The 15,052-nt window shown below is 38.5% G+C and overlaps 1 protein-coding gene across 1 annotated transcript in view; it reads right to left on the bottom strand.

Moving 5' to 3' along the window:
- Positions 1-15,052, bottom strand: part of sptlc2b (serine palmitoyltransferase, long chain base subunit 2b) — a 28,969-nt gene that overhangs the window by 936 nt on the left and 12,981 nt on the right. The window contains exons 4-11 of the mRNA XM_056262619.1: positions 14,779-14,927; positions 13,656-13,780; positions 12,041-12,134; positions 11,603-11,708; positions 10,994-11,213; positions 10,765-10,891; positions 915-1,050; positions 368-497 (exon numbers count right to left, since the gene is read on the bottom strand). Coding sequence (XP_056118594.1) covers positions 368-497; positions 915-1,050; positions 10,765-10,891; positions 10,994-11,213; positions 11,603-11,708; positions 12,041-12,134; positions 13,656-13,780; positions 14,779-14,927 — 1,087 coding nt within the window. The remainder of the gene's footprint in view (positions 1-367; positions 498-914; positions 1,051-10,764; positions 10,892-10,993; positions 11,214-11,602; positions 11,709-12,040; positions 12,135-13,655; positions 13,781-14,778; positions 14,928-15,052) is intronic.

The raw sequence follows: 15,052 nt of genomic DNA, 5'->3' as shown, positions 1-15,052 counted from the left end.
TATTTAGCCAATTCAGATGACTTAAATATGACAAACTGAATGGCATTTTAGTCAAACTAAAACTAGATCAAAATTTGCTGTCGAAATTAACAGTTTATGAGAGCCAATAGGTAAAGTTAAGAACTAGTTTGTAAGTTAAAAAGACTAGTTTGTAAGTTAAAAAGGTATTTTTATTCATCATTTGCATGTTTTTTTTCTCTCCATATGCCTAATACATAAACAGATTGATGCGTGAATCTAATAAAACTGATCAAGGACATCTCAGGATACCATTTTATCCCGAAATCAAAATGGAAAAACAAAACAAAGAATTTTTTTGTCATTACTTTTGCAATTATTATTTCATTAGTGTTGATGTGATACTCACTGTGTCAAGCATTTCTCTCGTGTGGGCGGCAGAAACACAGAAACGTGCGCGGGATTCAATGATGGGTGTGGCGGGAAACCCAACCACCACTGTCCCTATGTTCCTCTTCAGCATCTCCCGCCCAAATGCTCTAAACAACGAACACGCAAAAAGTATTCATTAAACACACACACACACGTTTCCATGTTTTTTAAAGGTGACTTTCCATAGACAAAACGTTTTTTTTTTTATACTGTAAGAACTATATCCTTTCACCCTACACTAACACTAGCCCTAAACAATCACAAAAAACTTTCTGCATTTTTACATTTTCAAAAAACTTTGTATGATTTATAAACTGTTTTCCATGTGGGGACCAAAAAAAAAGTCCCCACAAGGTCAAAAATAAATGTCATTACTATCCTTGTGAGGTCCTCAAAACTTACACACACACACATCTACACAAATGCTCCCTGAAAACCATTAAAAAATAATCTGTTTAATCCTCTAGCTAGCATCTTATCAAATACAATAGCCATGATTCAGTTGAACAAAAATTGACACTGACCCGATTTTAGCTGGCATGTAAAGCATCAAGGGTACAACAGGGGAGTCATTGTTCCCATAGATGATAAAACCCATCTCATGTAATCTCCTGCGAAAGTAGGTTGTGTTTTCTGACAGCTGACAGAGTCTTTCCTGACCTGCATAAAAGAGAAAATACAATTCATTATCATCACTGAAAACCAGCTTCTGACCCTTTGTGTTGTTGCTTTTTATTGTTATTAATGGTGCTTGCTTGGTTTAGTGCTTACTATTGCTCATACTTCATATCATAAGTAGTAAATTTCAGCGTGTAACTCATCCCACACTTTTTGCAGCATGAACATGAATTATAGCTCAAATTGTGCGGGTTGTTAAAAGAGAGAGAGAGAGAGAGAGAGAGAGAGAGAGAGAGGTGTGTGGTTACATTTGTAAGTGCTCAGACTTACAACATTCACGTGGTGAAAAAAAATGATCAAAGCAGTGTTTTTGTAATTTTTATTGCGTCGTTCATTCATACATTATTCATATCCAACAACAGGAATGACGAAAAGCTACATTGCAAACATGATACCTCCCCAAGTTCCATACCAGCACATGGCAAATGAAAATGGGGAGGCCGTTTTATCTGAAGCCAAAGGAATTCAAATCCACTTTGAACACGGCAGAATGATCCTCGGGGGAGAGGTCGAGATATACTCTCCTGTATTAGTTTCCACTTGTTTGACATTCCATTCATAGTGAGGGGCTCCTGAGAGAGGAAAGCTCTCTCACAAGATTCAGGATTGAGAATATTGGTAGAGGCTTGAAGAGAAAATTGAAAAACAGCAGCTACGAGGAAATGACTGAACGTGATGATTTCACCAAGTTTATGGATGAACGTCTTTGTTAATCCTGGAACAACATTCCAATCAACCAATCAGATTTAAGGGACAAGTTTACAATGCATGTCTTACAACCAGGGTTAGGTCCACATATCATTTCCCTCTGATTTTAGGGAAAAGTTCCAGGTAGGTTTAGGGGTAGCGAAAAGGGTAGAACTTCAGACAGGAATGTTGTTCCAGGATCAACTAAATATGCTGATCCAGCGTTTTACTGTCGCTCGTAACTTTTAAAAATAAATACATAGTCTTGCTCTAAAACCGCAATGGAACAACTGTTGTATTCAACACGTATTTTATTAGTAAATGAATTAAGTGGCATTCTTCCAGTAGAAGATCAGGTACCAAGTCGGTACTGAAATTTAAAAAATGTGACGATACCAGCAATGGCCAATCAGAAACATACATGTTGAGCGCGTGAACACAGTGGCCAATCAGAGACATACATGTTGAGCGCGTGAACACAGTGGCCAATCAGAAACATACATGTTGAGCACGTGAACACAGTGGGCAATCAGAAACATACATGTTGAGCGCGTGAACACAATGGCCAATCAGAGACATACATGTTGAGCGCGTGAACACAATGGCCAATCAGAGACATACATGTTGAGCACATAAACACAGTGGCCAATCAGAGACATACATGTTGAGCGCGTGAACACAATGGCCAATCAGAGACATACATGTTGAGCGCGTGAACACAATGGCCAATCAGAGACATACATGTTGAGCGCGTGAACACAGTGGCCAATCAGAGACATACATGTTGAGCACGTGAACACAGTGGGCAATCAGAAACATACATGTTGAGCACGTGAACACAGTGGGCAATCAGAAACATACATGTTGAGCGCGTGAACACAATGGCCAATCAGAGACATACATGTTGAGCGCGTGAACACAATGGCCAATCAGAAACATACATGTTGAGCGCGTGAACACAGTGGCCAATCAGAGACATACATGTTGAGCGCGTGAACACAATGGCCAATCAGAAACATACATGTTGAGCGCGTGAACACAATGGCCAATCAGAGACATACATGTTGAGCGCGTGAACACAATGGCCAATCAGAGACATACATGTTGAGCACATGAACACAGTGGGCCAATCAGAAACATACATGTTGAGCGCGTGAACACAATGGCCAATCAGAGACATACACGTTGAGCGCGTGAACACAATGGCCAATCAGAGACATACATGTTGAGCACATGAACACAGTGGGCCAATCAGAAACATACACGTTGAGCGCGTGAACACAATGGCCAATCAGAAACATACATGTTGAGCGCGTGAACACAGTGGCCAATCAGAGACATACATGTTGAGCGCGTGAACACAATGGCCAATCAGAAACATACATGTTGAGCGCGTGAACACAATGGCCAATCAGAGACATACATGTTGAGCGCGTGAACACAATGGCCAATCAGAGACATACATGTTGAGCGCCTGAACACAATGGCCAATCAGAGACATACATGTTGAGCGCGTGAACACAATGGCCAATCAGAGACATACATGTTGAGCGCGTGAACACAATGGCCAATCAGAGACATACATGTTGAGCGCGTCAACACAATGGCCAATCAGAGGTGTTTACAACTCCGATCAACAGCGCTCAAAATGCTAGAGGGAAAAGCTGGTATTGTCACTTTTTAATTTCAATACCGACTTTTTTGACAACTCTACTCTCTGACGTGTAAAGTAAAAATCACCATGAAATTAAAAATTACATTTCCTTTTTTTATGGAATGTTGCAGTATTTATTATATATAAAATAAATTACAATATTATTACAAAAAACAAACAAACAAAACATGTCCCCGCACGAGCGCTGGGTAATAGAGAGCGACAGGAATGATGTCAGAACCCGGAAGACTAATTCGCCGCTGTTTCCTTCGAGATTTTCCTATGGGATTTTATTATGGGGTTATTCGATTCATGTGTAAAATAAAGCCTGTGGTTAACATAACTTGACGATACTTTGACGTTTTGTTCTACAATGTTAAATTACACACACCCATAGCGTAACACTAATTTTGAAACAGTTGTTTATTTTAGAAAACGTACGTTTTTAATAGTAACTAGATGAGACAGCTTAGGGTGTGAGTGTGTGCAGTGTACGTTGTAGAACAAAACGCCAAAGTATCGTCAAGTTATGTTTACCACAGGCTTTATTTTACTCATAAATTGAAAAAAAACATTATACAATCCCATAGGAAAACCTTAAAGGAATCAGAGGCGAATAGACTTGCGGGCTCTGATGTCATCCCTGCACCACTCAACTATACGGTTGTCCAAAAACCAGACCAGTTTACATTTACAGTTTCGATCCTCTCCTCCAGCAACCTGTCGCTCACATGAAACGATCACAGCAAATAGAAAGTGACAACGATTGAACAACCCAATCAATTCCTGATAGACAAAATTAAGTCCTACATTAAGTCCTAAGCCCTCCATTTTATCTCGTTCAAGAAGGTGTTACTCTGACATACCGTACATGCAGACTTTAAAAGTTGTCGGTGATATGATGAACAGGTTTGCCATGTCTGATGGTTATACATTTTGTATTTTAGCATAACAGGAAGTAGGACTGCACAATTAATCGGAAAAATTCCCAATCTCAAATGGCGATTACAGCTGCCGCGATTACCTAAGCATGAAAAGTGTTGATCACAGAGCATAATATTAATTTTACCCCATCTGCATCAAAAGACATAACTTACAATGCGTTTCTGCAGTGTTGAGAATTAGACATGCCTGTTGAGCGCATGAACGCAATGGTCAACCAGAAGTGCTTAAAGCAGCACTAAGTAGGAATTCCGTTTTTGTCAAACAGCGACCCCTAGAGTCGCTGTGGAGTACTTGTACTGTTGTGAATAGCACTCACGCAGAGATGGCTCGCACTCACGGCTGGATCCCCTCCCCCTGTACACCGGTACCTATTCAGTAGGATGGACGCTGTAACGAGTGGAAATAAGGTATGGCCCCTTTAAGAGCTGCGCGCGCCCTGCGCCTAGAACACCACATGTATACGGCGCCGGGTTATTTCTGTTTGATGCTCATTTTATCAGAATTTTATCAGATCTGTTTTTTTGCCGTAAAGCAATTCTTTATCTCGCGAGACCTGATATCACACGATACTTCCTAATAGGGATGGCCCGATACCGATACTGGCATCGGGGATCGGGCCGATACTGTCCTCATATACTCGTACTCATAAAAATTCGCCGATACCACGCACCGATACCACATACATTTTGCAAAACGAAACTGGCCGCCGCGAGTGCTTTGTCGAGGTGAACTGAGGCATAGGAAAGTATAATGTCGGCGGTTTGGGCTCATTTCAAGATAAGGGGTGATGACAACAGCAAGGCAGACTGTGAGTTATGTTCAGCTAAGGTGTCGAGAGGTGGGAAAGAAAGTACATCGTTTAACACCAGCAATCTAATTAAACATCTGAAGACGCATCATAGATCTGATGGCCGAGCGCGCGCGCGGGCGGTAATGCACTCACTCTGTGTGTGCGGGTTACGGGAGAATAAAACGATTCGCGGGACTCCCGCAAACTGGAAATATCTATGAATAAAACATAAAAACTAAACGATTTTTATTCATCTCTTGCAGAAAAGCAACAAGAACAACTACAACAAAATAGAAACGATTTACAGGCCAGAGTTTCTATTCATAACATGGTAACAGCGTTGAGCGATGTAGCCAATCACAGACATATGTGTTGATTTCTGGAACGCAATGGCCAATCAGAAGCATTTAAGATAGACTCCCCTCACCGCTCAAAACGGACTTTTTTGTTCAGTGCTGAATTCTGTATGCTGGCAAATCCTCTAATTATAACAAACAAAGTGTGGATATTATGAAAGATTGATTGTGCAGTCAGCTTCATTGATAATAACAGAGATGTGTGAGATCGCGATGAACTGTCAGCTTTTAGGATTTATTAAGGGAGCGCACTTTGCGCGCATTCAGTCATGCCAGACCATGCACGCAGTAGCCTGCTTGCTTTTATGTTAAATTAACAGTGGTTTGTGTGTTAATACATTTATTATTTTACTAATTTTTATTTATTTTTAGACTTGTTAAAACAAGCAGAGAAGAAAATAAAAACAAGTCTTCTAACCTGTGTTCTAAAATAGTCGTCTTCTTTTCTGGGAGCCTATTACTTTTGCGGTAGAAATATCGGTATCGGTACTCGGTATCGGCAAGTACACAAATGTAAATACTCGTACTCGTATCGGTTTGAAAAAAAATGGTATCGGGCCATCCCTACTTCCTAACACTGAGGCCGGCGGCTCGCCAGCCCAAAGTTGCAAGGGTGGTTTTGCGGCTCACAGGCACCAGGGGGGTTCGAGACGACCACCATTCAACACGAAATCAGTAATATAAACATCACAATGACTCCAAAGCTGTTCGGTTAAGGTAAAAAAGTTACTTAGTTCACCTTTAAATGAGTCACTGCGTGGGATAAATCCGCTTAAAACGGCATAGATTTGTTCAGAGCGAGTTCTACACTTTCTCTCGACACCTCTCATTATAACCAACAAAGTGTAGAGATGTTGTAAATAAGAAATTAATTATGCAGTTTCATAAGCTTCATTAATATCAGGAGTTTTCACATGAGTGCAAAAGTCAGTGAGCTCACGCTGAACTGAAGTGATTGACAGCTTCAGTGATGTAATGTATCAGGCAATGGCCTAATGGTTGGCCCACTAGTGGCCTAATGGTTAGAGAGTCAGACTGGTAACCCAAAGGTTGTGGGTTCGATTCTCAATACCGGCAGGAAATGCCCGAGGCGCCCTTGAACGAGGCATCGAACCCCCAAATGGCTGCCCACTGCTCCGGGTGTGTGTGTGTCCACGGTTTGTAGTGTGTGTGTTCACTACTCACTACTCTTAATGGGTCTCATTCATGAAACATTCGTAAATATGCGAGTGATTTGCGCGTAAAGAGACCTTCCCGAAAACTCTTCTCCTGATTCACAAATACTTCGTAAACGTCAGATGTGATAGTGAAATGTGTGTGTGTGTGTTAATGAATTCCAATCAGTCGTAAAATGGGATGTGCGTGCACGTTCATTCTCAAATACCATAAATCCCGCCCATTAAATCCGACTGACAACTATATATGGGCATCATATTATGACATGAATGTGAATGAAAATAAAAAATTTCTCAGATGCAGAAATTGAAGTTTTATTATCAGAAGTTCATTAAAAAAGCCACATTTATTTTCAAGCGTACATAGTGGCGTATCGGGTCCTAAAAAAAAAGGAAGCTTGGCAGCATATTACAGATGCAGTTAATGGAGTTTCATCTGTTAATCGAACATTCCCAGAAGTGAGAAGAAAATGGTTCGACATTACGCTTGAGAGCAAAAAAACGAATTAGTTCACTTCGGAAAAATAGTATTCAAACTGGAGAAGGACCACCATCGCAGATGCTATTACTGGCTCTCATAATAAGAAAAACCGTATGTAATTACTATATATAGGCCTAATATTTTTTCAAAATGCTGTGCAAATATGTACCCGATTAAGGTGAATTAAAATGCAGCCTTATTAATGAGCAAAACGTTCGGGTGTTAAGCGCACTATTTACGCGTAGCTGGGAGCAGGTGTAGATTTGTTGTGTACCAACTAACATTTGGAGAATACGAACATTTTAATGACTCCGAAAATTTACGCCAGAACCACTTTACACACGATTTACACAAATTTGTTCTGCTCGTGTTTCATGAATGAGACCCAATGCGTGTCACACTGTACATTTTATCAGTATGGGTGATCCCTGGGAATATAACCCATGACTTTGGTGTTCCTAGTGCTGTGCTCTACAAGTTGAGCTCCAGAAATCACCTGGAGACGAGAGGTTTCTTCAAGGTTCTTTGCTGAGAGCCTCAGAAGTCCTTCTCTTCACATAAATATACCATAAGTCCTCTCCAGCACATTCAAGAACTATACTGCCCTAGCGCTGAAGGAACTCTCTAAGTCTTCAAGGTCCTTCAGCATCCACTTTCCCACAAAGAGGAAAGCTCGCCCCTCTTTCTCACGTTAAAGCCTCACAAGGGCTTGAAGAGTTTCCAGACGCGGTGTGTGTGCGTGTGTTTGGGGTATAGATGTGGTTTTCCAAACGAACGCCCTGCTGAATCAATCAGGGGTGAAACTGAGTTTGCTGCCTCAAACTGTCAGCAGAGATAAAGTTAGCATGTGTAACCAATCGCTGAGTCATCGAGTTTACTTTTCCTAAACAAACTCAAAAAGATTGTGTGACTGCTGAGAATTAGCACTTTTCAACACTGGAAATTTTCATGAAGTTCTGGGAATTCAAGTAAATTGACGCAAATAATTCCTGCTAATAGCTACGCAAGCTTGATTTCAGAAGCCAGTGTGTCCCGAAATGCATCAGGATGGACAACAAATACCACAGACACTGGAAGGTTACTCCTTTTAGTACTAAGGGTTTGATACATTTTTGTTCCTGAAATCCAAGGTATTTTCTTTATTTAAAAAGTTTTAAAAAGAGCTTTGAACAACACAAACTTACTATTTGATCCAGATAAAAACCAAGACTGGATTTTGTGATCTAATCGGATTTCAGAATCCTTTTCTTCCCCTTATTTTGAACAACCCATTTTCAAAATTTGATCCAATCAGATAGCTGAGTTTCGATCAGACTACTTTTGATTGCCCAGGCAATTCTTTGGTTCCACTAGTACTTTCTGTATGCTCTTAACATGTGAATATGTGTGTTCACACATGCATTATATTGGAAACGAAGAGTTGTGGTTATTAATAATATAACAAACAGCTATATTAATAAAACTGAAGTACCGGTAGTGATATATGGTCAGGGCTCTAATAAAAGTGAGATTAATTACATCTTTCCCAAAATTCAACAGATAGTAAAAAATCTGGGTGTTTACTTTGACTCAATTTTAAATTTTTAATATCAAATACGATTGTTCAATCTTGTTTTTATTAGTTAAGAAATATTTCCAAGATGGATTTTAAAATTTAAAGACACAAATGCTTGTTCATGCTTTTATTTCATCTCGCCTGGATTATTGTAACACCCTGTTTTCTTCTTTAAATCAAAGTATTTATCACGGCTTCAAATGGGACAAAATGCTGCTGTCAGATTACGGACTCGAACTAGAGCTTTTAATCATATCAGTCCAGTTTTAGCTTCACTACAATGGCTACCAATTCATTTTAAAGATAATATTATTGACATATAAAGCGCTTCATGGTTTGGCACATAAGTATTTAGCAGAACCTTTAAGACCTCATGAAACAGTCAGGTGTCTCAGATCTTCAAATTATGGATTGTTGGCTGTTCCAAGATCTAGATATAAAACAAAAGGTGATGGAGCTTTTGCGGTGATGTTATGGAATAGCTTGAGATCTACGGGATCTCTTTTAAAAACGTATTTGTATGTGCTTTTACTACTTTGTGAAGTATTTAGATTCTTGTGGGTTTTTTATTTTATTTTTATGTATTAATTATGCTCTTGGTTTTATATTTTGTAATGCTCTTCTTGTCTTTTTGCCTTTTGTGAAGCACTTAAAAGTGCTATATAAATAAAGTTATTATTATTATAATAAACATTGTTGCATGATGTACTTTGGGTGACATGCTGTATATTACAAACCATCTTCTGTGATCCTAAACAATGGACTATAAAGATAGCAGGTATATATTTGTTTTTAATTGTGGGTCACATGAGGGGCTAAAGGGACATGGTAATGGGAGAAAAAAAATATATGAGATGGGAGGAAAAATTCATTTTAAAGCTTTTGCATTCACTCTCAATAAGTTTGTTCTTTGCCAATGAGCGCAAAGTTTCTTGGAGGAACGCAAAACGTTTTGCCAAAAAATGCTAAAGCATTCAAATATATAATTTTTCTCCCGTTTCATATATTTTTCCCCATCACCATGTCCCTTTAGTGCCTCTGTAGGGCTCTGACTATTTAAAGAAAATTGAAAAAGGAGGGAGATGTCTGTTTCTATTTTTTCTTTCTCTTCAAATGAAACACTTATAATTCTTTACATAGCTCGCAGCCTAGCACGGGTAAATCCATATTTGGTAAAAGTGGTGATCTAGTCCTATTTTGCTTTGAAAAACCAGCACAAAAGTAAGATGGATTCGACCTCATCCTGGATTGCAAAACATGGGATTTCCACGTCTGGATTATTCTGATCCAAATTAAACTATTTGAACAACTGGGCCTTGGTTACATAATAGGACACTGCATTTTTCAACAGTTTTCTGAGTTAATGCTGCCATCTACTGACTCTTTTTGACATTACACATACTATAAATGTATAATTACACTATAACTACTACATTAGGTACAGTCAAACCAAAAATAATTCAGACGCCAGATATAATTTTTCTATATTTTTTTTACTAGTGGGTGCAGGACACTATAGTTCATTTATGTAAGTGAGGATAGCAAAATCCAGAAAATTGTGACATATTTATACCCAAAAATGTCACTGCCAGTGAAATATATAAAAATTTGGAACCAAAATGTATTCAGACACTTTGAACTGACCATGTTTTGCTGAAGTGTTTTTTCTTTAATTGCTAATGTGACCTTTTTACACCACAGACTGAACAAAATTAATCATTGCTTGGTAATTGCTTGACCTAAATTGGAATTATCTAATTGTGTACTTAAATTTAACAGCCGACAGCTATTCAACCTAATTCATTTGTGAGACAGTCTAACAGAAGGATGGCCAAAACCAGTGAAATATCAACTGATTCGATAATGAGTTCTTATCATATTGTATTACCATTTTCTAAACTATAGTGAATAAACTGTGATAATGTGAAAAATGCTGAAGGTGTCGTAATAAATTTTGGTTTGACTATTACATAACAGATATTATTTTGAACAAAGATTATTCCACCCAAGTAATATTTATTACAACAGATCTTGAATAAAATTCTAAACTCACCTAATGTGGCGCCATCCTCTCCCATAATGCACTTCATAGAAGCGATAATCTGCTGGGTGACTGGTGGGGACATTGAGGTAGCATAAACTGCACTGTGAGAGTGTAACCGGAGGTAATCGATCAGCTCCTATTAAAAAATAAAATAAAATACAAAGAGAGAGAGAGAATTATTCATTACGCCATTTATAAACTCTGGAATTTGGATTGATGGCTTAAACTGAGGACAAACCTTCTTTCCTCCGATGTATCCTCCAGCAGCACCAAAGCTTTTGGTGAAAGTGCCCATCATGATGTCAACGTCAGATGGGTCCAGGCCGAAGTAGTCCACCACACCTCTGCCTCTTGGTCCTAGTGCCCCGATACTGTGGGCCTCATCCAGGTACAGGTAAGCTTTGTACTTTTTCTTTAGGGCAATGACCTCAGGAAGTCGTACTATTGAGCCCTCCATGCTAAAAAAAAAAGAAGAACACAGGTGTAACATTAATGCATACTTATAGAGGACTAGATATTGCAATATGTGAGTCTTTATGATGTTGTGCTTTTGAGCTATTTGATAGCCAGGAAGTAAACAATATTTTCAAAAGATTTGAAAATTCTCTGATTATATAAAACGGTAACTTAAATTTACATTGTCCCATCCCATCCTCCTCTGGCATTACAATGTGCATGTGCTAAATATGATTATTATTATTGCTTGCCTCTGCCAATTTCGAGACAAAAAGAATGAAATGGCCTTCCTCTAAACCAGAAAAAGTATGCAAACCAGCCTCCCTTTGCATGTGCTTTTGCACAAATCACATCAGGTCACTGCTCAAGCCTGAAAAGACGTCTACTGTACCTGTAGATTCCCTCAACGAGGATGAGGATCTTCTTCCAGGGCCGGTGGGTTCGAGGTTGGCCGTGCACGATAGCATCCCGAAGCAACTTCTCCAGACTCTGCATATCTGAAAATAATGGTTAAAAATGTGTATGTATGACCAGGCTTCTCAACTTGCAGATGCCGTTCTTAGAGAGCAGCTTACAAAACATAATTTTATTGCATTATTTTCTCAGAGGTTCATTAATATTGGCAAAAAGGCCTATTCACAGGTACATTTATCACCTATGATTAATTTATTCCGCAACCAAAAGTGTTCAGTAATGAGGGAGTAGCACTGCCCACTGTGAACTCACATCGGTCCACGATCCTGGCTGTATAACATTGAATATAATCCAATTTGGCTCTGATTGTTTTGCTTTTACTTTCAGTGTGGGCAAAAAATTAGCATGAACTTACTGTTGTGTTTGAATACACGGATGGTAGAGCCAGAGATTCGGGCACCCAGAACCAGAGACGTATGATTGAGCTCATCACTTAAGACCAGACAGCCCTAACACAAACACATACACACACACATATTAATTTGAATGAAAAGCAAGAATGCACATTAAATAACACTAAAGCGGTTGGCTGAAGTCCACAGTGCTGAGTTGAGATAAATCTCAGGAGATGACTCATGTTCATGTCATGACTCATGTCATGCTACACATAACCAGTAACAGCACAAGGTTTGACATACTTAAAGGTGCACTATGTAACTTTTGTGTTCAAAATTCGCAACATTTAAATAATGAGCCAATACATCATCAACCCTTCTTCCAAAACGCGTTTTTGTATTACCCAAATTCACTATGGTAAGCCTATTAAAAGTGTTTATATTTTAGACTGGGCGGGATTGATTTCTTGGCAAATTGTGTACATGCGTCACTCGCCTGAGAATGATTTTACTCAACAGGTGAGTAAAGTATTTTATTGAACAGATAGATTGTCATATGCAGCTCTTTAACAGAGTTCACTGTAACACGTTATCTATTGTAAAAGGACATTTCATTATTGTTGTTGTAAAGCTGTGGAAGCTCTGGAATTTATTTTCAAGGTACCGTGTCTATAAATGGGTATAGGTGCAGTAAAGTCAGCTTGAGATATTTTTCATCCAAACTGGTTATACCTCTTAACCCTAGTAGTGAAGGTTTTATGAGCAGTAGGATAATCTCTCTTTTTTAATTATGAGAAAGAACCATATTCATCTGCAGTCACGCAGAGCCAAAGCACAACCAAAACAATGTTCTTACACAAAATGCATGCAGTTATTTTTTTTTTTTAACAGCTAAAGGGCCAAAAGTTGTACCTTTAAGTGTATTAGTTTTTCTGGTGTTTAGACAATGATATCTGTACTTCCTCATTACTTTAAAATGACAAGATGAGTTAAGTTTCTGAACACAGATTAAGCGTCATTGACATGGAAAGTCATGTGTCAATGTACTCGAGGTTTATAACAAGAAATCCCAAACTTTCAGAAAGAGTTTTGCAACTCAGTTACAATAAATGTCCCTTATGAAAGTTTTGAGTTCTGAAAATAACAGAATGTTTTTAAAGTTTATGAAGCTCTTGCCTTACGTTTTTATTTAACATCATAATGATTTTATTTTGTTCTTTATATTACATTTTGTATACTGGATTCGAAATCAATGTGTACTTTTGAAGCCCACTGAAGTAGTTCTTTTCCTGATTTAACAGGATTTCCAGGTGGGGGAAACATGTTGTTTCATTTTGTATTTGGCAGGACAAGTTGGAATGTTAATCAAAAGTAATCAAATCTTTTGTGAATGAAACCAGGAATGTGTGTACACATTCTAAAGCTTTCAAGAACATGTTACGTGACAAAATACCAGTGTGAGCCAAATAAATCTGTCAAGGAACAGATATGGCCATTGGGAGTATTTCAATAAAAGAACAAAAACAGAACGGCCAAACCCCAATGTTCCTTCCCACCCTGCTTTGTTTTGAAGTCAAAAGGAAATTCATAGCATTCCATTTGATTTAATGTTTGAGCTTATAGTAATACCCTTACTTTTCCCGTCAGCGCAGGAATATTCATGGAGTTTGTAGCAAAGCCCATTCCAAACACCATGGATGACTCCACCCCTAAAAACCTGGCCACCAGCTTCTCCAGCTCCTCGTGCTTGTCAAGATTTCCTACAAGAGATAACAAATATCTCAATGATGCAACATTTCCAACACAAATAAAGCACCAAAAACAGCTCTATTATTATAAAGATCCATTATGGAGGTATCATACTTCAATATTAACGACTCAAAACTCCCCAGTTCACACAAGCCATTTATGACCAATGTAAAACTTTTTTTGTTTGTTATTTAAAAATTAATTTGTTCATAAATTAGCACAGATTTGACTAAGAATTAGCATCGATTTGACTAAGAATTAGCATCGAGTAATTGTGTAGTTCACACAAAAAGAAAACTCTATCATCATTTACTCACCCTCAAGTTGTTCCAGACAAGTTTCTTTCTTCTGCTGAACACAAAATAAGATATTTTGAAGAATATGGGTAACCAAGCAGTTGAAAGCCCCCATTGACTTCCATAGTATGGGAAAATATACTATGGAAGTCAATGGCTACCGTCAACTGTTTGTTTACCGTCATTGTTCAAAATATATTATATTGTGCTAAGCAGAAGAAAAAAACGCATACAGGTTTGCAGCAACTTGAGGGTGAGCAAATGATAGTAAAGGAACAGAATTTTCATTTTTGGGTGAACTATCCCTCAAGTCTCAACTGAGCGACACGTTTAAAAAATAAGTGATGAAAATCAGCTCTCTACCGTCAAAGAAGTTGCAGAGAAACAATGATTAAGGTCTGATAAGAAATAAGAGTCGTTCATAGTGCTGCACATTTCTTTTCCACCATTTCACCATAAAAGCATATCCTCATCCCATGGGAAGAATGACTCTAACAAGAACTGAATATATGAATAAGTATTCTAAGGGTCAGTGAGAGGGTATAAAATAAAATTATCATGACAACGTGAAATTAAGGACAAAGTCTTGATTAATATTATAAGAGGACTAAGTATATGGTCCTTTAAAACCTACCCCAAAAGTGTCAGACCATTATTTGTCCCCTATTAAACCAGAGAAGTAACGGCTGTAAAGATTGAGAGAGATTTATTACCCATCTCCTGCCTGGTGCTGCTCACCCCCGCGCCATATTTCACAGTGCACTCAGAGGCAGCGTCGGCGCATGTGCCGGAGTTCTCCGCAAAGCCCAGGTAGTTATACGAGCCCATATTAATAACATCCTTCAGAACCTTCCCTGTGTGTCTGCAGGAAAGAACATGGAATAACCTGAGCATCTGAAAAATACTAATTAATTCTAATACTAATAACAATGACAGACATCACCTTTAAAGGTGCAGTAAGCGATTTCTGAGAAACACTGTTGATAT

Source organism: Rhinichthys klamathensis, unplaced genomic scaffold (assembly GCF_029890125.1).
Source record: "Rhinichthys klamathensis goyatoka isolate OS25496 unplaced genomic scaffold, OSU_Roscu_1.1 h1tg000196l_1, whole genome shotgun sequence".
Classification (NCBI taxonomy): domain Eukaryota; kingdom Metazoa; phylum Chordata; class Actinopteri; order Cypriniformes; family Leuciscidae; genus Rhinichthys; species Rhinichthys klamathensis.
This window is presented reverse-complemented; position numbering and strand designations above follow the sequence as displayed.